The sequence below is a fragment of the Rhodamnia argentea genome, chromosome 5 (genome assembly GCF_020921035.1).
Source record: "Rhodamnia argentea isolate NSW1041297 chromosome 5, ASM2092103v1, whole genome shotgun sequence".
NCBI lineage: Eukaryota > Viridiplantae > Streptophyta > Magnoliopsida > Myrtales > Myrtaceae > Rhodamnia > Rhodamnia argentea.
Window position 1 is genome coordinate 244,499 of NC_063154.1, and position 26,779 is coordinate 271,277.

Here is a 26,779-nt window from a genome sequence, read left to right on the forward strand (position 1 = left end):
ACCAAGCAAAGAATGATGTTAGATCTCCGACACCTGACACTGAAACACATTTTCGAAAGAAATTTGGACTTGTCACAATTTTGAATTTCTACCTATAATGAGACTCACGCATTAGTTGAAGACGTTTCCTCTTCACAGCAAATTGGAACCTCAACGCTGAATCCCTCTCTCTGATGGTATGATAAATTCTCCCACTAGGATTATACTCCTAGTCAACTTCATAATCGCAAAGAATCAACTCTTTGTGCTAGTACTCGAATCCTAATATGCTATATTAGTTAACTGCAGCATGTGAACGTCACAAGGGAAAGAAGCCTGGCTGCAATCTGACCGAAGTCGTCATTGAAAAATTCAAATAAGTTTGCCATGATCATTTGCTGTTGAAGTGAATGTATCTGACGAATTACACGAGTGCTACAAAGGCTGCACAGTCGAGGCTCTTTATTTTTTTCACCGCTTGGACTTACTAAACATGTCACATATCTACAAGCACAAGCACAACCTGGGATCGTGCTCCCTCTTTCCTACTCGTACTCGGGCGACAAAACCGTCTCAAGCCTTTCAAATTAAAACAAAAGGAGAGAAGAGAAGAAAACAAAGCAAAAATCCCTGAAGGGAAGGCAACTTCATGCATTGCGTGCATGCAAAAGTGCTCCGCGTTGCTAATCGGAAGTGGATTTATGGTGTTTGCGACCTCCTTCGACCAAGCTCTTCACCATCTGCTTTAATCCCTTCTTTTTACGACCCTTCTTCTGAGACTTGCCTTGTATCGTCTTCCTCTCCGCCACCAACTCCTCCTCCACCTGCAAACATAGCTGACCAAACATAACGCAATTAAGTTTGTACTTCATCGTCGATATCATAAAAACGGAGACTGCCAAGACATACCTTGTGGAGACGGACCTCTAAATGATGGAGCCTCTCAACGAGACTGCCTTTGGCCTCGGTCTCCACCATCACATGGTCAAGCGGACGACAGTACTTCTCCAGACTCTCTGGAGAGAAGTCAACGGACGAGGCGTGCCCTTCACTGGTCAGAGTCCCGCTTGATGGGGTTGACGCACCAGATGAGCTCTTTGTGAATGATCTGCTACACCCTCCAATCTCCTCCAGTTGCTTTATCTATACTTGTCATTGAGAGAACAGGAAATACAAAGACAGATCACTATGCTGTGCCAAGTATTTCCCCTTCATTTCGCATAGGAAATTTAATCCCATCAAACCTTGAAATGAGTTCTCTCATGGAATAATCCAACTCACTGAATTGAAAGAGGTAATATGAGTAATTTTCTAATGTATTGACGTCATATCTTTACTATGTGATGACAGCTAACTATTGTCCTCTTAAAGGATGAGAGAAGGAATTATCGACAATTAATCAGTTCATTCCAATTTAGCTTATATGCAAGATGCCAAGTTAGATGATAACAAGCCCCTCATAATAGCATACTAACACTGCAAAAATATCAACTGTACATCGTTTCCCTGTTTCATGTTAAATTGAATAACAAGCCCCTACCGCCTGTAGCCGGAGACAAAATGGCATACTAACACAGTGAATATGACGTGTACAAACCCACATAGATGGACCTCTTTTCGTATTCTAATCTGTCTAAACTTGCCATATTAACTGATAAAGTTAACTGCAAATAAATCTTTACAAGTCACTTTTGGTTGCAAATTCGTGGCTTTTCTTCTGATCTCTACATGCTTATATGTACTCAATCCACACAATAGCTAATTAGACCTTCCTTTTCAAATTATGCTACTCACGGAAACAAATAACACCCAAGCGTAGTTTAGGCTGTTGGCTTCTGAAACTACACAACAGGAGCATTTCAAGGCAGAGAAAAATCCTACCGTATTATACATATGTATTTGGGAAAAAGAGATCACTTCTCGGTTCAACATACCATGTTGTCCAAGCGATCAATGCGAGAGATTATCGGTTCCTCCATTAGTGCCATTCTCAAGTATTTTTTCTACAAAAGTAGAGGCTGTACGAGTGAATGAGGAATTCAGAAGTTCTCAGGAGCAGGAGCAGCAGCAGCAGCGAGAAAGTGAGCAATCCTTGAAGGTGAACTAGAGAAGAAAAGAGTGCTTCTTTACACGTGGCAAAACCTTAGAAGGCAAGAGCTTACACGTGGCACACAGGACATCTTCGGTTGTCAGACATTGCATGGGACATCGAACACGTCAGAGGTTCTGCATGCACATTGGCCAGTTGACGGTCGATGTTATCCAAACAGCTGTTAAATTTTCCTTCTCCTTCGACCTTCCATACTGTCCCTAAGCTACTTTATCCCTATTAGTTGGATTTTGTTCAGAAATTTTAAGTGCAAGGACAAAACTGACCCATAAAAGCGTATTATCATATCCATTAAATTTCTTGGACTTTCATGCCAAAAATTCAAAAACAAAACAAAAAAAATTTACCAAAAAAATTTAAAATTTATTATACATATGGAAATTCATTCCTAAATAGTTTAATCTTTTGAGCTAATCACTCTTAAGTTCATAATCACAAAAATTAGTGGCAATTTCGGGTTAATTATGCGTCGCCTTTTATCTACATGAAAAGATGCACTTTACAATTTAATTTCATTGATTTTATACAAAGTCAAGAAAAACTCCGTATCTGATTTGCAGTTCAATTTGTTACTGCCCCTTCGCTATTTTAAAAGCATGCGTTAAGTCGCACCTTGGTTCGAAGACCATGGTCATCGCCCTCTTCCAATCAAGTCGTTACAGGGACATTGAGTGTTTTCTTTTCCCGTCTTCTTCTTCTTTTGGGCGGATATTACAGGGACAGTGAGTTATAGGACAGACGGTTTCGTACCTTTTTTTTTTTTTGGTCAGAGGTTTTGCACCTTAAACTGTGTAGAAACTTTTTTTTTTTTTTTGGGGTCAAAAACTGCGTAGAAGTTGACGAAGAAGAAAAGCAAGACATCCTCTCAACATGTTCACTTGGGACACCCTTTTCTTTTTCTTTTTTCTTTTTCTGGCTGAACCATTCACATGTCTTGATCTTCCCATAAGAGGAAATTCCCCACATGCAAAATCACATTTTCGAGGACTTAATACTTTTCTCAGAAGAGTAGACTTCCGAGCAAACAAAATGATAAGAAAGAGCAGGACGGTACTAAAAGGGGGGCCACGAGAAAGGAAAGAAAAAGGCTCCAAACACTTCAAAAGAAGGGTGTAAGCATGCCAGTAAAGCTTACGATCACCACCATGTGATAGGTATTATACTGGATTTGGTTGAGCAAATACAATGTATTAGCTGTTCATGAGGTACACTACTTAAACCAGTCTTGGCAGCAGTCGTAAGGGAAGCCAAAATACAGATCCTCCAACTAATGCACATTAACTTATGACCTTTGAAGCAAAAACTCTCACAGCCTATCTATCCACAAATAAATAAATCTTATAATCAAGAACAAACAAGATTGCACTTTGAAGCCAGCCAGGTGGGTACTTCTGATGACAGACAAAGGTTTACCCTCTCCTTCACAACTTCAGCTCAGCAGGGAGTAACCAATTTCGGGTCATACAGTTTCCCCATCTGTCAGCTTTTATTAGCAGTTGATTCCACACTGCTCGACGTCAGGTCCAGTAACTCGGGTCGTGAAGGGATCAATACGCACCCACAGAAGAGAGAAAATGGATGCTAGGAGGATCGACCAAACAACTACGATGGTGGGCGTGCGGTTCTGGCGTCCCATCAGACCTTTGAGGAAAGGGTACAGGTGAACGATCACCCAAAATGCAAAGAACAGCTTACCAAAAAGTGGACCCCACGACTGATATCCGCTATTGATGGCGTAAGAGATCCCAGCCACAACCCCGACCAAGTTTATGATAAGGAGCGTAGTGGGAGGGATGAGAAGAGTAGTCCACTTGAACATGTAGAGTTCGGCAAAATCCCCATCTTCATCCGATGCTTTGGAGGTAACCGTAAAGTTGGTGTCGATTCCAGCCAAGACTTTCAGCAGGCCCTGGAAGACAGCAAAAAGATGGGCCGACACTCCACCAATCACCCAAAATTGCTCATTCCTCCACCATTCATCAATTCCAACACCACTCCACCTCATCTCCAGGATACCGGTGGCAAAAATCGAAAGGAAAAGCGAAATGAACCAAATACTGGCAACGTTACTAATCTGCACCAGCAACATCAAACCTCAGTCCGTGATTGATAATTAGATAAACTAAAAGCTACAAAACTAAATCGTACTCTTGAGCACAACAATATAATTGAGAAAGAAATTATGGTGTCAGTAAGCAGAAGTAATTCATAAGAGGTTAAATATGAAGACATCAAAACTAGTTATCCCAATGAATGCTGAATCGCACCTGTGGAATAATAAACTTGTTTGTCAGCAGGCAGACAGCTGGCAGGGTGCAATACATCAGAAGAGGTATGGCAGTGATGGGATAAATGGTAGTGTTGACATATGCAAACCTCTCGAGCCATTTAAGCCTACCACCATATCCATACCAGATGGGGCAATGGCGACTAAAAAGAATCTCAACAGAACCTAGAGCCCATCGAAGCACCTGGTTCAACCGATCAGAAAGATTAATAGGAGCAGACCCTTTAAATGCAGGACGTTTTGGCATGCAGTAGATTGACCGCCAACCACGGGCATGCATCTTGAATCCTGTAAGAATATCTTCTGTAACAGATCCATAGATCCATCCAATCTGTAAAGCAAAAGATAGATTGTGTTCAAGCAGTCAAACAAAATACTGGAGGGACAAGAAAGGACATTAACAAAAAGTCTAGAGTACTAGTCAAATTTCATCTTACAAAGTGACCTACCAAGTAGGAAAATTACTTGTTTTTAGAAGGCAAAGGGTAAATGGTATACAAGAAAAATATGAAAATGACTATCTTTACACTCTTCTGCCGAGTACACAAAAAGACAAACAGCATCAGACATCTTCCCCAGCAATCTAAGTTTTCACTCTCCAATAGCCATGCATCTTTTTTTTCACGCAACAACAAACGCTCAGGTGGAATAAATATTAAGCTCACATACCTCACTTCCCCAGTCTGTTTTATCCTCATAACCACAGCTGATGACATGAATAGCCTCTTTAAGAAGGGTTTCTGGAGTTGCAGATTGAGGAACACCACCATTCTCCATAAGCGTAGAGGCCACGAAGACAGCAGACTGACCAAACCTCTTCTCTAGGCTCATTTGCGACATAAGCAATGACTTTTCATCATCAAACCCAGCACCTAAGAATATGCAAATAAAAAGTCAGCAGGAGAGTTTCTGATCTAAATGTCAAAGCTCCTCTTATGGCATAATAAGTTTCTAGCAGAAGATCAACACTATCACCTGAAATGTGTTAGGATTAGGCGCACAAAAACAACGAACGAGAAATAAAGACGATAAAGAGAAATCGAGATACAATGTTTATCTTGGGTCACCCTTAAACTAAAGCTACATCCAGCTGAGGATTCCACTATAATTAGCACCTCCCACCTCTCCATTACAACTCTCAATTACAACAAAAAGGGATTATATATATACTCAGTAGCTATTAATGAATCCAAGCCCAAACTACTAATAAATTATGGGCTTAACTTATAAAAGAACTCTCGTCCCGAGGGCACTACTCCCCGAGACCTCCATCGGGCAGCCCCAGGACCCCAGCCCTCTCACCGGGGAGAGGGATTCCGGTGCTTTCTTGTCAATTGGGACTATGAACCACAACCAACAAAATGAACTATTAGACATTTAATAGCTCTTACACACAGGAGAAGCATTAAAATGGATAGTGAATAGGATTGCCGACATGAACTGTTCAAGTACACTAGCAAGGTATCATCAAAATAAGTGGCAAGGTGAAATCCAGGAAAAGAAAACATTAAGAAAAACTTAAGACACTACATTACTGACAGAACATAGAAATTGCATCATCGAAGGATCCCGAGTCATCAGGGACAAAAGTCCTCCTCAGGCAAGAGTGTCAAAACCTCAAGGACCACTAAATTTCTGAGGCAAAGAGCATATAAAAATGAGGATACATTCCAGATCTCAAGGCCTCACTAACATGTATACTACAACCTGCTGTTGACCAGTCAAAGGTTATTGAGGTTGCAAGAAAGTTTCAGCCAAATTTAAATGATCCAAGAAATAGCTAGATCTGTACCTTCCACTCCCTCTTCTATATCTTCCAGGCTGAAGATAGGCACGGTCGGATCTACATGTTTGCTAGACTTCTTGTCAGAGCCCTTTTTACTTGATCTTGCTTTCTTTCGTGATCCACCACAGAGAGAAGACAGGAATCCTGACTTTTTATGCTTTGGCTTGTGAGGAGGTTCATAACCATATAAGGCTGTTCTATTGAACACACAACCGGTTCCAACATAAACAGGACCTTGGATGCCATCCAAACCTCTCAAGTTTATCTAGATCATAAAACAGAATATCCAACTAATGAGTTATGTAAAGGACAAAACATAAGCAATTGTATTTTAATGAAGAGACAAAGAGCTTACATCAAAGAACACAGTATTGCGATTGGCGTATCTGTCATTTCTATCAATACCATCAAATCGCTGTGGAAATTGAACGTAACACACATGTTTCCCAAGGTTAGGGTCCATCAAGAAGCACATGCCTTCTCTCAATGCCTTACTGTTGTTTATGTAGTGATCACAATCAAGATTTAACAAGAAAGGTCCATTAGTGAGGACAGCTGAGACTCGCACCTGAAAATAAAATTAGACAAAAGTTAAGTAAAGCCAAAACATGAAAGGATCAACATCTAAAATTAACAGACATCTACTCACAAGAGCATTCATAGCACCAGCTTTCTTGTGATGTTGGAAGCCCGGACGTTTTTCACGAGAAACATAGACCAAACGTGGCAGCTCATTACCCTCAGCATCAAGACCTCCACTTTGCCCTAAGAAAACCTGGCAGCAGTCGAGTAATGTAAATCTTTTAGTAAGGAGAAAAATCACTGCTCCCGGGATCCAGGAACTACAGTTTGACCCTCATCACAACCGAGCTAAGGGAACTTGGATGTGGAGTCATGGCCTTGAAGATGTAGCACAATAGGAAACAAGAGAAATCTGCTAAAGACAACGATATTCATGAGAAGTTAATAGATGCATTTATCCCCAATCTATAACAACCACAACTATCAGTGTGTCTCTTTTAGATTCAATTGCCATAAGGAACACCAAGTCCAAATTTATATCACAGACATGAGAATGAGATACTGTATGGTTAACAGTGCATTGACAAATGGATAAAACCAAGCTATTTAAACTTGTTTTTTTAACTTGGACAGAAGAGACCTTTATAAAACTGAATCGTCAAATCGTAAATTATGCAAACTTTATAAAATAACCAGGAGAAATTTATGAGTTTCATACTTATTGGTCATGAGAGCTCCAGACCATCAAATTTAGAAATAGAAGTTAAATGATACTATTATCCTATTAACAGAACCATCAATGTCACATTGTATAAAAGTAAAACAATATCCAGAAAACATAAAAGCAGTCCAACTAGCATTTTGGCTCTTGTGATTTCCTGATCTATACTTGCACTATTGAAGAGAGAAAAAAAAATAAAGAAACTAATCCAATGAGTTACATTAGGAAGGCAAATTCATGGAGTGGATATAATCACAAATTTAGTTAGTCGATATGTCGTCATCAGTATTGTAACTTTCTCCTAACTATCAGTAGATTAGATAATATATTTCAAATTGATTGTGAAGAGTATGCATTAATTTGAAACAGGAAAAGGAAAAAAGAATTGGGGCCTTTCAAGACATAAAGTCTGATACAATAAAAGTTTTAAAGGTTTCACTTTTTGTTGCTGAAGTTATCCAAACTAGTGGGGTGGAAAAGGAGATCTCCCGCAAAGAATTTTTGTTATAGTTGGGTGGCATATGAGGCTTTCAGTGGCAGCTTCATTGAACTGAGAGAGAGAGAGAGAGAGAGAGAGAGAGATTGATGTGTTGCCCCTGATAGTTTAGAATGTGTTATTGTTTTTTCAAGGTTAAGTTTGCACTGATAATGAAACCGTTTCATTACACCTTAACATTGGTTGCTTTGTCTCGTTTGCTTTTGGACCTAAAAAAAAAGCCCGCAATTCCACATAACAAGCCCTTGGAGGAATATAAGCCAGCCCAATGATTCTTACCAAGTTGGCTTGCTATTTTACCAAGTCAACTCGCAATTTCACTTCGAGCTAACTTGGTTCGCAATTTTGCAGAGAGTTGACTTGATTTCCATGATTTGACTCGTAAAATTGCTTGATTTTACAAGCCAAACTGCAATTTAACCATATTGGATTGAACTATAAATACCTGAATCAATCCAGGGTGGACACGATTTTACACACTAAATCGCAATGTTAACTACATTGGAAAATTTACCTGAATCATTCCAGGGTGGTCTCTTGTGTTATTTCCAGGCCAGGGTGTCCCATCTTGCATGATCCATCCTTCCTCGGGAATCTTCTGTGCCTTGGCAACAAGTCCATTTATTCGGACTTTGAATTCCTCATATTCTCTCTGCAATACATGAAAATGTAAACTCGTCAACGATGCGCGTTACAAAGGATTGCAAAGCACTATCATGATTCTGATCTAAACTCATGCCTTCATAGCTCTGCGATCTTTGACAAATGATGGATGAACTTTGTCCTTCAAGTAGTCGATTTTCAGCGCAAAGTACCATTCTGGTGCTCGAGGCTCAATGTTATACTTCTTGCAGAAAGGAACCCATTTCCTTGCAAACTCTGATGTTTCAGAAAGGGCTTCAAAAGTTAACATAGCAGCTCCATCATCAGACACATAGCATGAGACCTTGTCAACAGGGTAGTCAACTGCAAGAATGGAGAGTACAGTATTTGCTGTCACAAGAGGAGGTTCTTTTAGTGGATCGACAGTACTGACAAAGATGTCAACAGCAGCTAACTGTGATGGTTCTCCTTCTCTGTCATACCTATGACATGTAAAGTTCCACCAGAATTTCTGATAAGACAAAACAAGTTGATGATAAGAAAAACCTAAGTTAACAGATTCATGATGTAGTCATCTTACCTAATGGCTAGTCTGTCAAGATACGTTTCACGGTTTACTGGAAACCACTTCGGGAACTGATCCAATATCCAAGACATTGCAAACCAAATCTCACATATCACAGATATTAACCACAGAGCATATGCATTGGGCACAGGATTTGTTATTCGGTAGTGCAAAAAGATGGAAAGAATGATAAGCCGCAGGACTATAACCAGTCTATATGGATTTATCCTTGATGATGAAACAGAGACCTTCCTTGAAAGGGGCTGCCTGGCTTCATCATTCCTACAGAATAAGAACAATATTTATGTGAGATGCAGCCAAAGACTGAACACGATAAACAGATGGAACGATTTATTAAAAAGTAGTTGCAGTAACATTATGACACCAGCAACTATAGTTAGCAATGGAGAGCCAGCGTTGGGAAAGATTTTGCGTATTTCTAGCAATTCAATAAATGTTAACAGTTTTTTTTACCATATATATATGTATGTATGTATGTATGTATGTGTATGTATGTATATAATGTTAACAGCTTTTTCGGCTGAAAACAGCGATGACCACCAAATTAAGCAACATCAAAGAAGGGAAGGTCAGTGAAGATAATCAACCTCACTTTTAGCCCAGCATGTGCCAAATTTGACTGTAAGAAATTCTAAGCAAAAAAAAAAAGACTAATAAAGCGTAAAAGGGTAGAGACTCACAGTAAAGAGTCGTCCACAAGCACATCAGTGCTGGCATCGATATCACCACCTCCTCTCTCTGAAGTAGCCTGGGCAGTGCTCATTGGAGCTACATTCTTGTCTTGCTTCATTTTCCAGCCATCAACTCTCTCCTTCCAGGCAACATTGTTCAGTCCTGATGAACCAAATTCCCTCACTGGGTCGACCACCCTGATGTTAGCTGCATTGCCAGCACCACATAATCAATATGTGCCATAACTAGGGTTTACAAGCATGTAGAGAAAAGGACATTTGTGAATAAAAAGAGGGAACTACGTGATTGATTAGCATCGGCTACATAAGGTAGAGAATGGATGCGCTTCCCAGCACCAACATCAGGAGATGCCACAGAGAGGCGTTCAGGTGAAGCAGCAGATAACTCCCCAGAAACCTGAAGACATTGTGATGAATAACAATGCAAAGACATGTTTAACTCTAAAACAAGGCCAAAGAGAAAACTAGGACGCCATAAGCTCAAATAATGTACCTCTTGCCCACTCGTAAGTCGAGGAATATGGTTGTGAGAAACCTCCTTATCATAGTTTGGGGCACTCACATCCTCATTCTGTCCATACCGCATGTGCCAACTCAAGATGCGTTCTTCAGTCTTCCGGTTTAGATTTTGATTTTCTGAGTAATTGAAATCACTCACACTATCATCAGCGTCGTCTTCTTGGTCACCAAGAATAGCAGGACTTCCTGGAAAGAACATATACGCACAAAAGAAACCAAAGAGACTAAGGTCAAACACAATCAAACAATAATATTGACAAGGTTTTATGTCGAGAGTAGTTTGACAGCAGAATTATAGGAGTTGGCTATAGCCCCAGATTCGGCAGGGAAAACGTGAAAAAGATAGTATCTCCCAAAAGGACTATGTACAACAGACCTCTATGCCTCTTGTATCTGGTTTTGCATTGAGGGCATGACTGATTCCCATCCTTCCTCTCATACTCATAGCATGGCCTACAGACAGGAAATGCACAGATATCGCAAGCAACAAATGGCTCGCCATCAACACTTTTGCCAACGTTATCACCACAAATCTGGCAGACTTGACCACCCAGAATTTTCATTGACTTTCCCTGGGCAAAAGCCACACAAATAACAGCATTGAGCAAACCCATTCATGTGTCAAAAGGAAGTAGGTGATGTAAATGACATCAGAAATAATAACTATTTGGGATTTTAGCAAGCTAACAGTGCAATCTAAAACATACTACTGCCCCGAGGAAAGTGAAAACAATAAAAGAAGAGTGGAAGATAATTTCAACTCCATTGAAATCTCCGTTGCACCCCAATTCATCAACCTCCATATGTCCACAATAACTGGACAACCGCGTAATAGTCCAAGATTCAAAAGCCAGGAGAATGAAGATATTTTAGCAATTATCTTTGCGTTTTCAACAAAAGACATTAAGAATTCCTCTCACTTTGACATTCCAAAATTTGTGCTATCAAATTGACAATGGTGTAAACAAAATGTAATCGAAAGACTAGTAGCCCTCACCCCAGTTTCTCCTTCTGACTCCATCGCAAATAGCACCTCCTCGCTTGGATGCTAACAGAGGACGACTTCACTGATTCTGAACAAGATGTTGCATCCGCAGAAACTGTAGAGATCTCCAATGTTGCAGTCCAAAGCAACTTCTTTCCCAGTAAAAACACAGATCCGTGAATAAATTCCTGAAAAAGGTCCCAGCATAAGCCGTTCTCCTTCTACAAGCCCAAAATCACTCCAAGCGAACGGCAATCGGCGACGAAATTTAAAGACTTGGACTAACTTCTATAAAGACTGCAAATCAAGTTACGATTCTTCAGCTGAACTGAATAAATCGCATTTCCCCTGGTTGCAACCAAATTGACGGTATTTACCGGAGTCCGCCAGTCAAAGAACGAAGTCAAATCTCGAGTGTACGAGATCCAAACTTGCAGATTATCCGTCTTATTTCAGCAAATTGGAGATCATAACCGCCGGAAAAATGGGAAATTAAGCAGTGCACTCACCTCAAAATCCGATCTTCACCAGATACAACAACAAAGGACGGTCAGCGAAATGGTCAGTTCCGCACAAAGAGAAAACTTCCTTCAAGTCTCCATCGAATCTAACCGAGAGAGAGCATGAGAATGCAGATCAGAACCGACCCGAGCTTGAGAGAGGAGGATGAGCAGAGAGAGAGAGTGTGTGGGGAAGCGCTAGCTGTAGCTCCTCTGGTTCTCTCGCTCAACGCTTTGTAGATGTGATGTGATGGTGATGTACCTGCTAGCGGCAATGTATAATTCCATTCATTTCTATATTTTAATGGAAAAAAATGATTTTTTTTTTTTTTTTGGGGCTCCCCCTTCTCTGGGTGTCGGATTCCAGCTGTACTAAACTCCGATAAATGGTGGGAATTCCACAATTTCTAACTTGTTAAAGGAGAAGACGAAGGAAATGGCTTGGAAGCAACGAAAGCGACAGAGCAGCTCTCGAGGGGTGTGGCGTATTCCATGACAAAGCCTCCACCGACAGATCAAACGGCAGTGAGAGAAACTGGCGATCTGATGTAAACAACCCAATCATAGCTCTCCCCCCTTCGTTATCTTTGCGTCTGTTCTAACCACTGAAAATGAAATGACGTTTACCAAAGAAGACGAAGAACAACCAACCCCCCCATTGACCGGATTTTTCCTGTTAAAAAACAAATCGCAGAGAAGGGAAAGCAAAGCACGAGATGTTTATAAAAAGGGTTTCTTTAAAATTTCTATCTGGCGGAGGTAGTGTCGGTAGTAAGGGAAAGAGAAGAGCTGGAGGAGAGAGGAATTACTTCTTCTTCTTTTTTTTCTTTCCCTTTTTCGGTTAATTTGGAGATAATTTAGGTGATCTATCATTTCATGATAAAATTTTAAAAAAAAATTGATAAACATAGTCTTTGAATTTTTTAATAAGATATATGAACTTTACGACATGTTTAATTTAATCCTCGAACTATATGGAAATGCTCGATATTATCCTTCTATTGATTCAAGTTTACGGAATTTGTTGGTTTGGGTTTCAATTCAATACGTTTGATCAATGAAAAAAAAAAGGGTTACTCGTGATTTATTCACGTGAATACTGAACTCATATTAGAATATAATACTTTTTTAATTTGGTTAATTTGTTCACTTTGAAAAAAATGATTAGTTTATGTTACGACGTAATCATTATATCCCGACTTGAGTTGGACATCTTACGTGAATAATTCATGCGCAATTTCTTCTCTTTTCTCTCTCCACCTTTTAAACTTGTTGGATTGGGAATCAAATTAGCAAATTATGTAACTTGAATTAATAGAATAATAATATTGGATATTTTTATATAGTATAAAAATTAAATTGGATATTTACCGCAAGTTAAATAATCGTATTGAACAAATTAAAATTTCGGAAAGTATATTATATATTGAGCTAATATTCAATGATCGATAATTGAATAAATTCAAAAATAGAGACTCGTACGTTGAGGCAAAGTTGAAGGCCTATTAGTGTAATCATCCCACGTATAATCTCCACCGAGGGAACAAAAAAAAAAAAGCAAGGCCACACGGCAACGGCGACGTTTCAGATTCGGGTCGGGTTTCGAGCATTTTCGGTTCAAGTCGAACTTGAATGTTCTTGCGACGAATCGACGATGCCTCTCGCTGATTGCGGCGAATGAGTGAGATTCATACTTCAGAGCAACCGAGAATCCGACAGACGGAGGTGTTCTTTTTGCTCTTCATTTGAAGAGAAGGAGGAGGAGAAGATGTCATCTTTTGGCTCTCTCAAGTCGCAGATATTCGACAGAGAAGAGAGGAAGCAGTATGTTTTCCGACAAATTTTCCGCCTCCTCCAATATGGTTTTCGGGCTCGTGCTAGTGTTTATGCAATTCTTAGCGTAACAAGTCCATATGTGCCATCTCGATTCATTTTTTTTTCAGGCAATACCAAGCTCATATCAGAGGTCTCAATGCGTACGATCGACACAAGAAGTTCGTCCATGATTACGGTACGTGGTTCCTTTTCTTGTCTGGAATCTCCCTGTAATAAAATGGCAATTCGCTTTGTCTGTGGGTTGCTGAATTGTTTTAGGTAATTTCATGCCTGCGGAAGTTCTCTGTGTACTAGCTAGTTACAATTTAAGTTTTGAGTTTGTGATGTGATTGGGTTTGCCGTACGTTTATTCTGGAGTCGGACTACATGAAACGGCGCACATCACGAGCTATTTATGTGTGTTTTTCCCGTGGTCCTATATGGATAGGATGATGAACAGTCCCCTCCAATTAGAAGGATGGGGGCTACAGTCATCCTCATATTCTCGTCTTCATTGCTGACGGAATTGTGTCAGGGCTTCTATCATTGCCAACGCATCTTCTGTTAATGATTTTGTTCCTCGTTATGCACAAAGAATTCTTGTCTGGGTAAAGATTCTGTTGAGAGGGACTTAATTGTCTGTTGAAGTTGGATGCCAAGAAAGGGTGCAAATATTGAGCTTCTTATTTGCAGGTTCATGGTGTCCTATAGTGAATGGATAGATAATGATAATTTTGTGAAGGAGAAGTTGTCTACACTTATCCTTACATGTTAATTCTTGTGGGTAGAGTTTATCTTGTCTTATTTCTAGCGATGTCAACTCTTGTGGTAATACATGTTTCACCATATTCAGGCATACCAATTAGGGGTATGCTGGTTGTTTCTTTGTAGGCAGTGCTCAGTCTACCATCTTATTGGTTTTGCAGTTAATTTCTATGGCAAAGAAAGATCTGCACAAGATAATTTGCCAGTTAAAACTGATCAAGATACTTTACGAGAAGGCTACAGGTATTTTCATCTTGTGTCCCTGTACGTTTTCATAGCATCTTGCATATGCAATATAGCTATTTTGAGCCAGTGGGTGCTAGTCGTATTTATTTCGTTCTGAAGCACTAATGTTATGCATTTATTGAGAACGATGACTTAAGAGAGGGGGCAGCTGATCAAAAAGTGAAATGCATCAATGTGTGGCATGGCGTTCCATCTTTATGAAGATGCATCCATGACTCGTGATTTTTAACTTCTGTTTCCTCATCTGTGAATCAGAGGTTACATAGAACTTACCTGCCACTAGCTTTTAGTGTATAGGTCAACCGTTTTTCTCCTTTATTTCCTATTTCTGTAGGATTTCATGTATACTGATGTTCACAAACTTATGGCATAATTTCTGTAAGTCCTGGTAAAAGTGAATACCTTCCTTTCAGAAGAATTATGTGCAAGTATGGTTGAAGAACTAGGTTCTTCATATATGGGCCATGCCACTTTGACTGGTTTCAGAGGATATTCGGCTCATGGTTTTGTGTGATAATGCTATGCTCACGTAGGTTAGATTGAATGAAGGGAGGGTCTGCACTGCAATTGGTTCTTCCTTTCTGTAGCTTTTAATAGTTTGCTAAAGCTAGTGATTGGGAGTTTGCTTGGTTTATATGGATGATGTTTTCATCTGTCTATGGTGTTTCTTCTCTTGCATTTCAGTGTATGCATTTATTAATTTGGCCCTCTTTATCAAGGATAGACTTACTTAAAATTTATTTTGACACTTTCATAAATTGATTGATCTAGATTTATACGAACGGAGGAAGATGATATGGATTCATCTTGGGAGCAAAGATTGGTGAAGCGTTACTATGACAAGCTTTTTAAAGAGTATCCTGTCTACTTACCACGTGTCACATACTTATGAGACTATTCTATTCATTTCTAACGTAAAATCCAGTTTTCTTGCCCATAATCTTCATGCTACTTGTGCACCAGTTTATTACATCTCTGTTTTGTGCTTGCTATTATGTTGTTACTGGTCGGTGTCTTTCGAAAGTCATGTTGTAAATTATGAATGTGGAAGAGACTTTGAAGATGGATGTCTTCTGCAAGTTTTATAATGGTCATGAAATAACGTTGTCAATGTGAGATTTCTTCTACTCTGATACTGATAAGTACTTTTTCCCTTGTGTGATTTTTTAATCTTTCATTCCTTGAGTTGATCAATACTTATGCTGGTTACACATTTGCCTCTTCAAATAAGACAAAATTGTGCAACTAGATTTCTATTTGCTTATTCTACTACATATCGGTATCACCCTCATTTTGTCAGAACCATGAATTTGTATTGTGAACGTCTTCTCACTTCGTGTGTCGAAGCTTACATTGACTCTGGTGAGAATCATGTGGAGTGGGGTATATCAGGAAATGTAATGTATACTTTTCTGTGGGAGAATGTCATGAGGGGTCAGTGTAGCTTCCATGTGTGAATATATTTTGCACCCTATGTCTTTGTTAGAAGAGAAAGGATAGATACTGAATTCTGCCCAATGGACTTTGCCTTTGGCGGCTTAACCCTTTAATGACAAGGACACTTGATTTAGTGATTTTGAGCCTGTTTGGGTGGCTTATGCTCTTGCTTTTTGCTTGGGCTATGGCTTGTTGAATAAGGTGTCTGAAGTAAGAAGATGATGTGAAGTGTGTGAGATGGATGCCCAAGAAGCATGGACATAGCCTCTTTAAGTGGGCAGGTATGGTAGAAATGGCAGGTTTTTCATAGCCTGGGTTGCTCCAAACATATTCATGTCATAGCTCCACATCTGGCCATGGCCAGGAGGATAGAGGGGGTTGACATCAGAGAGAATTCAGGCCATGTATGATCTTCGGTAGTCATGTCATCACCGGAAGGTCTATACAAGTTTCTGTTGACACTTCCATCCTTTCAAAACTTCATGTTCATAGTCTGTTCATTTGTAAGGTCAACTGTCTTATCTGTGCATCATTATTGACATTATTTCAATTTTCCTGTGAGTTAGCAATTCAGTGACATTGTGTTGACTTTGTCGATATGGGAAATTGATAAGGTACTCTCCGATTGATGTTCTGCACTTTTATGGTTCTTTATACTGCTATCACGTGTTCCTTCCTTAACAGATTTGTAGATACTGCATAGCTGATATGACGAAGTACAAAAGTGGCAAGGTGAACCCATCCTTACATATTTGTAAAACAATGCTGGCGCTTTCAATGATTTTGCAGTTATGCATGCTCTCTTTCGATACTATCGCCCTTTCTAGAAAGCTTGAGTCTCTAAAGGATATAGACAAACGGTTCTTTGGCTTTTTTACCACATTCTCTGGCAAGTTCTCTTTTTGCTGATGTTTGCCGTGGTTGTATAAGAGTATATTTTGGTTAACACTGTTTCTTTATGATTGTTGTATCTGTTTATTGGATTTAACCTCTTCATCTTTTATCTCCTTGTGGGACCATAAACATTTCTGATTTCACATGTAACTTATTGACAAACTCACTAATTCCTGTGAAAGAGGAAAGTCTATAGATGACTTTAGTTGCTGGAAACTTGTATTCAGTAAAAATGCTTTCTGTTTCAAGCCATGTGATGCTCCATTTGGCTGGGTATGCACTGACCACCATTTACTGAGAGTTGCTGGGAGGAAGTCATGACATAGGAAAAGTGGGGTGCCTGTCAATGATCTTGTTTAAGTAGCATTTGCCATAAAAGAAGCATTGTCTCCATTCTATTTGACATACAGTTGTTTGTTCTCGCTAGATTGGTCTAAGATGGCGGTCAGAGAAAGAAGTCATTTCTGGGAAAGGTATGTATTCTTTTCATCTTTATTAGTGTAGTACAACTATATATCTCTCTGCGATCTTGATTAGCGCTTGCATTACTGCGAAAGCTTTTAACTTAAAATGGCTGTCCAGTGGACAATGCTTTTAGCTTACATCGTTGTTAATTTGGAGGGAGTTATTAGGTCAAGATATCATACATGTGTATGAAGTGTTACCTTGTATATCGCGATGACAAATACACATGCCTTATGTCGAATAGGTAAACTTGGAGAGTAGGTTTCTTATGTAGTATATTTAAACCCTCTGATGGTAAATATTTTATGCAGGTAAAAGTCCAGCATGCCAATTTTAGGAAAGTAACATGACAATATTTTGCGAGTTTGGTGGATCTCTTTGTAATTGATCTTTCATGTAGGAACTTTTTCTTCTTTGTTCTACCTTAGTTTTTGCTTTCTATCATACAATATGAAGGGTCCAATAATGGCATGCTCAAGAATGTTATGATGTGTTTCCCTGTTATGCTTCTCGCCATCTTTTCGTTTATACTATTCACATGAAAGGAGTCCTTGCATCCATACAAAGAGAGAGTTTGCATCAAAAGAACGTTGATGGGAAAATGCTGAATTCACCTCCCACTGGGCCGAAAGTTATGGTGCCATGTTTTATCATCTTAGTTTGTTAGTAAGGATATCATTTGTAGTTGGAAAGCAGAGACTTGACATACTCTTCTGGCAGGGCAGTTCATATGTGGCAACAAACATTGCGACAGGACAGATGGCCTTGCAAGCTATGAGGCAAGTGTCGTTTGCTAGTTTTCCTGATTGATCTTGGTGCTAACCTCGTCCTTGATGAGTTGCTTGGGAGAAGAGTAGGAAAGGGATGAAATAAGGAGTTCGATCTTGAATATGGGAGGATGAAGATTGGCGAAAATATGACATGATGGAAGGCTTATAGGAGGATTTGACCAAAAAAAAAGGAGGAAACAAGGTTAATGCAGTAACAACATGTGTGGATAGAAATATACTTACATTGTTAAATTAACTTATGAGGATGCCAGAAAGAGGGATAAATGAGAAGTGGATTTGCTAAATGTTATTCTGGTCTTTACTTTTAATCTGCGGAGATCTCATTTCGACCTCAATTTGCCTTCAGTAGTCTTGACGCATGTGATTCCATTGGCTTTCAGCCATAATATACACCCAGTTTTTCATTAATTTTTTACACCGATGACCATAAATTGAACTTGTTGAATTGTGCAAATATTCCTTTGCTCATTTACTCTATCAGACATCTGCATTCTTAGCAATCAGCTTTAGGAACTTATTCGGATTCTTGAGTCATTCCTTTGGCCTGTTGATTTCTGCAGTATTCAATGAGTTATAGGCTATAAGCTTCACTCAGTCAAGAGGATGCAGAATAAGAACTCAGTCTCCTCTCCTTTTTTTTATCTTTCCAACTTTCTGACTGGATTTTCTCATCAGAATTTTGCTCGTGATATTAGAATTTTGACTTTGCCATGTTGGTCAACTTAGAATCTCTTATAGTCAGATCTTTTTATGTTGCATGGCAGGTAAACTTTTCTTATTTTGAAGCAGGGGAAAACAAACAAGCCTTAGTAAAATTGGTAACTTGTGAGAGGTTAGTTGAAATCACTGTTTCATCTCCTGAACATTCTTAAGTTTTACTTGATTCACAAATTGCTATGTTAATGTTTTGTATAATGTGTTGATGATGGCTGCAACACATGTCAGTGCTTGCTTTTGTATATCATTGTCTGTCTAAATTTTTACTATTGGGAGAGTGAATTGGACTGCTCATTCTTGGAACTCTTCCAACACCTGAAATGTGAGAGGTGTGGTCCTAGTGCATGTGCTGCTGTTGCGACTGGAAAATCATGCCTAGAAGACTTCTTGCATGTTTCTTGCATGTTTTCAGAGACTTTGTTCTTGTCAATGCTGTTCATTCTTAACCTTGTTGTGAGTCTGGATGTGGCGAAAAACTTCGATAAGAATATTCCTTTATACATACTCAATTGCAATACGTGTTTTTTTTTGTTGATGATAACAGATGTGCAGATAAGCTTCATTACAAGAAGCGAAAGGAGAAAGAGTTAATGGACACGAAAGAGAAGGAGAAATTGGTGAAGCTCGCAAATTGTGAAAGCAAAAGAAAGAGGTCCAAGCTTTGATATAGTGATGATTGATGTTATGCCCCTATAGCTTTGGTTAGAGCATAAGAGAATTATATGTTGCCTTTCAGGGATCAAACTGGGATTGATGATGATACAGATTGTGGATATGAGGAGAGAGAAGCGAGCGGGAGGAAAGGTTTTCCCTTTGTCCTTACTTACCCTCACCCCCACAACATCCCCTCCTTCCCCACTGCCCCCCTCCGCCCCCCAAAAAACCACAACACACACACACACACAACCCACCCACCCCCGCTCCGACTTAATTCTTAATGTGTATCACAGGACATGTATGTTACTCCTTTTTTTTTATCCCTGTTCATTGAAAATGGAGCTGGACAACTTCATGTTTGAGATTCACATACTCTAGAGCTGTGCCTGTTCTATAACTGGTGCACTCATTATACCCCTGCTTTCATGTACTTTTTTTGCTCATTTTTTTGCTTTTTGTGCAGGGAAAAAAGCTTCTAGCTCGAGGGGCAAGCATGAAGATGATGAGAATTTTGACGAGTTTCTCCAGGGAATGTTTCCATGATACAACCTCGAGGAATCAGATGGTTAATATTGGCATAACGGAGTGTCTGATGGCATTGGTTTAGCTGTGCTGGTATACTTGTATGCACTTCAAACTGTCCTTTCTTTCGATCGAGTTATGAAAAATGGTCGAGTGATAAATGTGTTGTTGCAGCAACATAATGACAGACTGCACAAAACTGTGAAAACTTGGATATGTGAAGTATCGTTGAAGTTTTGCAATGGGTAGTGGGATATTTACTCGCCCAGAAATCCCTTTGATTGTTATATATGTAGGGATGGCATTGGATGAAATTTCTGGAGTAATTTCTCTACAAGTCTGCCCCAGGAGGACCTAACACTGCTGAGATCAGTAGAGTGAAGCTTGTAACTGATGGTGGGCTTGGACTGGAGAGTTGGCTGAGGGGCCTATTAATCCAAATGGAGCTGAAGCCTGCAATGAAGGGGAACCCCAGTACCGAGTGAGCGCTAGGGAAAAGAACAGAAGTGCCTGTAATACTGATTTTTGTGGACTATAGTGCTCTTGCTGGTTTGCCTTGCTGGGCTCAAATCTTCTAGAAAAAAAGCCATATTTGAGGATACAAGAATCAGTCAACGTGGGTCCGTTTTTGTTCCCTTATTACCAAACACCAGACAACAGCCTGCCAGCCGGCATTGCCTGCTGGGTCATCCCATCATCTACCTAATGCGATGTGTCTTCCTCTGGACACATTGGCCTTTGGACGAGTCATTTGTGAGCAATGGAATTATATCCGTCATAGGATATGGCAATCTTGCGGTCGTAAGCCCCAAGATTTATTTTTCATCGTCTCTTGCGCACTACTTCAGCGTCTTTGCTCAGCTCCCGATTAGTCTGAAGAGAACATTTGACCCTCCTATCCCACACTGCACGAGTACATTCCAAGTTTGAGGGAGTGTTTGAAGCCTGGATTCGTCTTATTCTCAGCTTAGGTGGTCGGCAGAGCGTTCAATCATTGGTTTTGCGAAGGATTGAGCGAATTGTGTCAATCCTTTACTAATTCCACGTATGAAAAGGCAAAAAGCGAAGCAGCTCATGATTGGGTCGCGGACCCCGAAAAGTGACAGGGCACAACAATAAGCTACTCAATACGACTCGAGCAAGCAAAGGTTTATTCCGCTTCAAAACACAATGATGAAACGTGCAATGAAATTTGAGTTTCTAGTGGGTGGCATTATATATGCACCCAAGAATCATCAAGGTGAAGTGTGGTGATTGGTGCGATGGATTGAGCAGCTAATGATGGAACCCACAAATTTGAATCTTCTATTCAAAGATCGTTTCTTGATTTGGACATTGCCGCATGCTCACTCCTTTTCTTGGACTGGCTTCTCCTCCTTGTTCTTTAAGCAACGTTTCTATCCACAAGTGAAAACCACGGAACAATAAAAAAAGGATGAAAATTGACTTCTCCCTTAGTACATGCCGATGGAAAATGAACTTTTTGGGCAAGAAAATTACCTCTACCAAACACCCATCAAGAGATGGGAAAAAGAATAAAAACCAGATCATCGGAATTGTGGATAAGATGGGACGAGATTTACAGGAAAGAGACCCTTGTTCTTTCTTTTGTCGAAGACAACGTGGGGACAAAGAAATGCAAAATTAATCAATTTGAGGGCGAGAAATTAACGAAAATTATCAATTTGCCCCGGTTTCTACGCTTCATTCGTTTCACACTCCATGACAAATAACCAAAACCTTTGCGTCAACAACAAACAACGACTCCCCTAAAAACCCATTTTACAGAGAAAAAGACAACTCATTGAAGCATTCTCGTCAGCACCCCGAGTATCATTCACGACGACAATTATCCAAAAAAATAAAGGGGGGTGGGGGGTCAAATGCTACCGTCTCTTTTGAGGTTGCATAGAGTGATGGATTCAGTTTCACCCACGCCCATGACCATCATAGTCTGCGTTCCTGTCCTTCCTTCGGTCTAGGGCTTCAAGGCTTCCGTCCTCTGTTTTGGCGCTGCACGGCGAGCCCCTCTTTCCCTATTCTTCTTTGTTCGAATTTCTCGAAACGGGTCGTTGGAGGAGTTGGTGAGTTCAGTTAGCTTCTGTTGGCATCTATTCGTAGCTCGCGGTTTCCACTAGTTTCGACGTATCCAATCTCGCTCCCTGGAGCGTAATTCTCTATGTCTCGTGGTTTTAGGCAGTTTTGAGGTGGACCTTCTGAAATCTTAGGGAGTCGACGACTTTCTTTTTGAGTTTACTTGGGGTTGAATCGCTGGGTAGGTTGAACTTCGACTGCTTCTCTTCTTGCCAGAGTCCAGAAGCAGTTAAACGGAGTCTTTGATGTTGAAATGGAAGGGTCCCAAAAATTTGGATCTTTTCCTTTTTCTTCTTCTTCTTCTTTTTTTTTGGGTCGGGTGGTGGGTCTGAATGTGATTATTATTCGAAGTCCAAGTGTTTCTAAAGCAGTTGTCTGCATCTATGACCTGAGAGGGCGTTTTTCCAGTAATTATTAACTTACCTTTCTTCGTACTTTGTTCTGAATTTTGTTAGTTTAATTACCTGATGTAGTCTTTCTGGACCTCATCACGAGTATACAACCATGTCGATCCTTGTCTTTCTAACTTCATTGGTGGGTAGCTACAGAATCTGACAATTGCTCCTGCATGATTGCCAAAGAGCTGCTTGAAATCCTTTGTAGGTGGTAGACTTTAGGGCTTTTCTGTAGCAGGATAGTGTAAATCTTGGTAGTTGTTTATATTTGTCCAGGCAAAAGACTTTCTTGAGTAATGCAGAATTTTTCATCTAGAAATTTAATGGTGAGATGGATGGTACTGCTCTTGATCCCTTGAACTGTGAGTAGTTTGGTTGTTCTTTTTCCCTCTGTTCGCAGGATTGTTCATGGGTGATTTTTATCCTTCTCCTTTCGTTTATTTTCTTTCATCTGGCTATTCACAGTGCACGTGAAAGACCTAAATTACCTTTCTTGCAGAGATGTTAGTGATGCCGGGGAGGGCCGAAAGTACAGATGCACAGATAGAACATGGCACTCAAAGCATTTTGCACTCTACGCTGTATGCGCAACCATGGTGGCATGGAGCTAGAAACAGTAGTTCAGTTACAACTGAAGGTATTATAGACTGATTTAGAGCCTTTGTACTGGTTATGCCACAACTAACGAGAGACAATTGATTTAGAGTCTTGATCGTTAGTTATCACCCCCTCCATACTCTAGTTGATTTCATCACCAAGCAGGTTGAGCCAAAGGGCGGAAGATGCCCACGCGCAAGCGGGGGTGGGGTTGATCCATTGTTCTGTGGTTCTAACCCCTTCTCTTCTTTTTTTATCTGGGAGAAATTGTATTCTGTGGCAAAGGCCCTTAACTTAAAAAAAATCAATCAGGGCTGGTGTCATACACACTTCTTCTGACTATTGAAAATGGAACTTCAAGCTTTGAAGCTCATTTCCCAGCATTCCTTTCAATTCTTTCAACCGATTTGGCAACTTTCAGCTATACAAAGTTTAGGTGAATTACCGGGTCAACATTCATATCAATTTCGGCCTTTCTTTTCTTCCTTTGGAACGATTGACCAGCTCGAGAGATAGCTGTTCATACACTGATAAGGGATGTACGGCTCCTCTCTTAGATTCTTCCTCCCTCAGAATTCTGAAACGACCTTGTTTAAAATGGCAGATTACTTCAGGTTCGAAACACTATATTATGAAATTATTCACAATTAGTATAATTCGTGTTATACCTTGTACTTTCTTCTAATAGAATGGTGACTTTCATCTTATTATCCTTATACTGTATTCTTATAGAGCAGTGACTTTGATCTTATTATTGCAGTCGCATGTCGAACTATCCTCTTTTGATAATTGCATTACGAGAACAATTGGTTTCTTCAAATTTTTGCGACTTGGGGAAAAACACTGCATGAAGCACTTCAAACATATGAGATTAATTGAAGTCATTATTTGTCTTCTTCTGTAAAGTTGTATCTTTGATGATACCGTCCTTTTCCTATATATGTGGATCGGCTGTACTACTTCTGTATTCTTTCTTTGCAATGAAATTCAGTCTTTGGCAGATGGGAGTAATGGGCAAGAGGAGAAACATGCTAAGAGCATTGTATCCTCAACGACTCTTTCAACTGGTGAACTCCTTGGAGTGAATTCCTCCATGGAACTTGTAGGCCACTCAATTGTATGTCCCTCTCCCTCCCTCCCTCCCTCCCTCCCTCCCTCCCTCTCTCTCTCTCTCTCTCTCTCTCATACACACGCACACACATCCATGTTCATGCGTATTTTCACTCATGTACTCTTAATTCTGGATAACAATGAATCCGTCTGAAAGAATTTAGTTGCAAGGATATTTTGGGACATGAATGTTGCCCCCTTTCTGTTACTTAAATTTTCTTTAGTTGCAGGTTCTGACCTCATCTCTCTATTCAGATGCGCAAATTGGTGGTCCTCTAACTTCTTCCTATGGACCTCAAGCCATGGTATGCCTGTTCTAATATGAAATTTTTCTAATTTATGAGCCTTGATTGATGCTCGATATGTAACTTGTTTATATTGCTCAAGTCCAAAAAATATGAATTATGTCGTTGCCTTCAGTTTTGGCAGGATTCTTAATTGCTGCATATATCATGCCATTAAAACCATTGTAACATCTCAATTATATATACTACCCCTTGAATCGTTTCTAGAAATGACTGTGGCCTCCCAATCAGAAGGTATTGGTCTTAAAAGGGATTGAAATATGTTAATTTGCCTTAATCAAGCCCTTTGAAGTGTAATTTCCAAAGACACTGTTGACTAATGGTGTGGTTCAATTTATTGGCACTTTGGAATAAACACTGAAGTTCATGTGACTATTTGATTATCCTATATGAATGGTCATTGCTCCATCTAACAATGTATCATGAATAATAAAAAACATAATTCAGTAACCTAGTTCAATTAGAATTAGAAATGCACTTGTTTATATTTTCATTATTTTGGGTCCAACAATTTTCTTAAGAAAAAATGTTAGAGCTAAATTTATATTAAGTACAAGATGGATCACTGTCATTTTTGTAAATTCCAAGTGGTTTGATTGCACTTTCCCAAAATCGATATGATGTTAGAGCAATTTACCCTCAATATTTTGTGGATTATAAATCTTCTCCTAAATTTCGGTTTAACTGTAGGTACCGCATCTTTATGGGGTTCATGGTAGAATGCCTTTGCCCCTTGACATGGCGGAGGAGCCAGTTTATGTAAATGCTAAGCAATATCATGGTATTCTGAGACGGAGACAGATACGAGCAAAGGCTGAACTTGAGAGAAAAGCCGTAAGGGGCAGAAAGGTAATGCTCACATCTGGAATGTACAGAATTTGCCAATTCTTCAGAGACATTCCCTTAAATTAGTTAAATGTACATTAGCTCAATAATGAAAGGTTCCATAATGTAAGTTCTCTCTTTTATAGCCATATCTCCATGAGTCACGACACCAGCATGCAATGAGAAGACCAAGGGGTTCCGGAGGCCGGTTTCTTAACACGAAAAAGCTGGATAGTGAAGATTCCAGCCTTGCAGCAGAAAAAGCTGTGAACCCCAGTGTAGATCTGCCTACACTATTTGTCAAGACATCAACTTCTCAAGGCTTTCCCACTAGGTCCGTGAGAGCAGATTCAACAGGAGACATGCTGAGACTCTACACTTCCTCTAATGGGAATGCTAGTGTCAATGGGCTCTCATCTTTGTACCATTCAGATGCTACTGAATACAAGGGTATGAGCTGCCTTGGTGTGGAGAAGGAAACCTTGCAGCTATATGAGGGCCCTAATGGGGCCTACAAATAGTGAAAACCCCTCCGTATGGGGGTCCCCTGGGGCTGCACATTGCTTGGCACTATCGTCTTTTATTTCCGTAAGAAATAGCGGAAGTGTGCAAGGGGAAGGTTGCAGATATACATCTTTCCCGAATGGAGGACCCTCAGTTTGCTGTGCTCCGGCAATTCATTCTTGGCTGATACGTGCTCTTTAAATTTCGTGTTCTTAAGGAAGAGAGTTCTCACTGGTTGGCTTATCAAGTTGCCAGCAGTTGTTATAGTGGGTGTTTGAATAATCTCTTCTGTTTATGTTTCTGAGGATCTTGGGACAAGGTTATTTATGCTGTGTTTTATGTTAAAACACTTTTGAGAGTTTCATGATTGATCAGTGTTGTGCATGCTCTGCCATGCGAAACTAGGTGCTTTGAGGAATTTTATGACCGAATCCCGTGATTTATGGGTGTATTTGAAATGATTGGACCTGGATTATTTTCTAACTTCAAAGTAATTCATGCAGGATAATGCAGAATACTTCACGTCTGACGAATCAAGCAGTCTGGCCAAGCATATCGACTATCGAGAGCAGTTGAAAAGATCCAAGAAAAAAACTAAGAATAATTAGCCGGTATTTTCAACTTTTTGCAATTGTCAATTTTATAATGTTGCGCATCATCCAGCTTGACCAGAATTGGCCAAACGTAATCACTGTAGTCACAAAACTTTAGGAGCGCATTCACCCAATGACGGTATAGTGATGGTAGAACAGTTTGCTAGACCATAAGAATTGGTATTATCGATTTCATTATTTCACTTCCAATCTTGGCCCTAAGATTCGCAAAATTCATCATCCTGTATTGAGAAAAGTGGG

General features: G+C 39.9%; 4 protein-coding genes and 1 long non-coding RNA gene across 11 annotated transcripts; 3 read left to right on the forward strand and 2 right to left on the reverse strand.

Moving 5' to 3' along the window:
* Positions 1–412: 412 nt before the first annotated feature.
* On the reverse strand, positions 413–2,059 carry LOC115753094. Of its 2 annotated transcripts, none has more exons than XM_048278426.1 (3): positions 1,914–2,059; positions 889–1,122; positions 413–803 (listed from the first exon to the last, which is right to left on the reverse strand). In XM_048278426.1, the coding sequence occupies exons 1-3, from the start codon at positions 1,965–1,967 to the stop codon at positions 663–665; spliced, it is 429 nt and encodes a 142-aa protein (XP_048134383.1). In that variant the 5' UTR covers positions 1,968–2,059; the 3' UTR covers positions 413–662. The 2 variants fall into 2 exon arrangements, with proteins under 2 accessions (XP_048134383.1, XP_030547453.1); XM_030691593.2 differs by having other exon boundaries at positions 413–815; positions 1,914–2,056.
* On the forward strand, positions 547–8,582 carry LOC125314948. Its single transcript, XR_007198283.1, has 3 exons — positions 547–672; positions 7,830–7,837; positions 8,454–8,582. It is a non-coding gene; the product is annotated as an uncharacterized LOC125314948 (long non-coding RNA).
* LOC115753090 (cellulose synthase A catalytic subunit 3 [UDP-forming]) lies at positions 3,257–12,092 on the reverse strand. 2 transcript variants are annotated; one of them, XM_030691588.2, is made up of 15 exons: positions 11,796–12,092; positions 11,299–11,474; positions 10,678–10,873; positions 10,276–10,487; positions 10,065–10,179; positions 9,771–9,969; positions 9,085–9,351; positions 8,641–8,986; positions 8,416–8,553; positions 6,812–6,937; positions 6,518–6,730; positions 6,169–6,427; positions 5,046–5,248; positions 4,357–4,707; positions 3,257–4,163 (listed from the first exon to the last, which is right to left on the reverse strand). In XM_030691588.2, the coding sequence occupies exons 2-15, from the start codon at positions 11,320–11,322 to the stop codon at positions 3,579–3,581; spliced, it is 3,234 nt and encodes a 1,077-aa protein (XP_030547448.1). In that variant the 5' UTR covers positions 11,323–11,474; positions 11,796–12,092; the 3' UTR covers positions 3,257–3,578. The 2 variants fall into 2 exon arrangements, with proteins under 2 accessions (XP_030547448.1, XP_048134381.1); XM_048278424.1 differs by lacking the exons at positions 10,678–10,873; positions 11,299–11,474 and having other exon boundaries at positions 11,796–12,091.
* Positions 12,093–13,456: 1,364 nt separating this feature from the next.
* LOC115753093 (protein FRA10AC1 homolog) lies at positions 13,457–20,705 on the forward strand. The gene is made up of 11 exons (XM_030691592.2): positions 13,457–13,610; positions 13,730–13,797; positions 14,528–14,609; positions 15,384–15,467; positions 16,742–16,781; positions 17,371–17,416; positions 18,129–18,187; positions 18,964–19,031; positions 19,461–19,568; positions 19,653–19,720; positions 20,037–20,705. Exons 1-11 carry the CDS (start codon positions 13,555–13,557, stop codon positions 20,114–20,116), a joined length of 759 nt encoding a protein of 252 aa, XP_030547452.1. The 5' UTR covers positions 13,457–13,554; the 3' UTR covers positions 20,117–20,705.
* Positions 20,706–21,960: 1,255 nt separating this feature from the next.
* On the forward strand, positions 21,961–26,296 carry LOC115753084 (nuclear transcription factor Y subunit A-1-like). 5 transcript variants are annotated; one of them, XM_030691579.2, is made up of 6 exons: positions 21,961–22,179; positions 23,084–23,221; positions 24,180–24,298; positions 24,516–24,596; positions 25,287–25,445; positions 25,568–26,296. In XM_030691579.2, exons 2-6 carry the CDS (start codon positions 23,086–23,088, stop codon positions 25,940–25,942), a joined length of 870 nt encoding a protein of 289 aa, XP_030547439.1. In that variant the 5' UTR covers positions 21,961–22,179; positions 23,084–23,085; the 3' UTR covers positions 25,943–26,296. The 5 variants fall into 5 exon arrangements, with proteins under 5 accessions (XP_030547439.1, XP_048135346.1, XP_048135344.1 ...); XM_048279389.1 differs by lacking the exon at positions 21,961–22,179 and adding an exon at positions 22,193–22,302; XM_048279387.1 differs by lacking the exon at positions 21,961–22,179 and adding an exon at positions 22,318–22,596 and having other exon boundaries at positions 24,522–24,596.
* Positions 26,297–26,779: the final 483 nt, after the last annotated feature.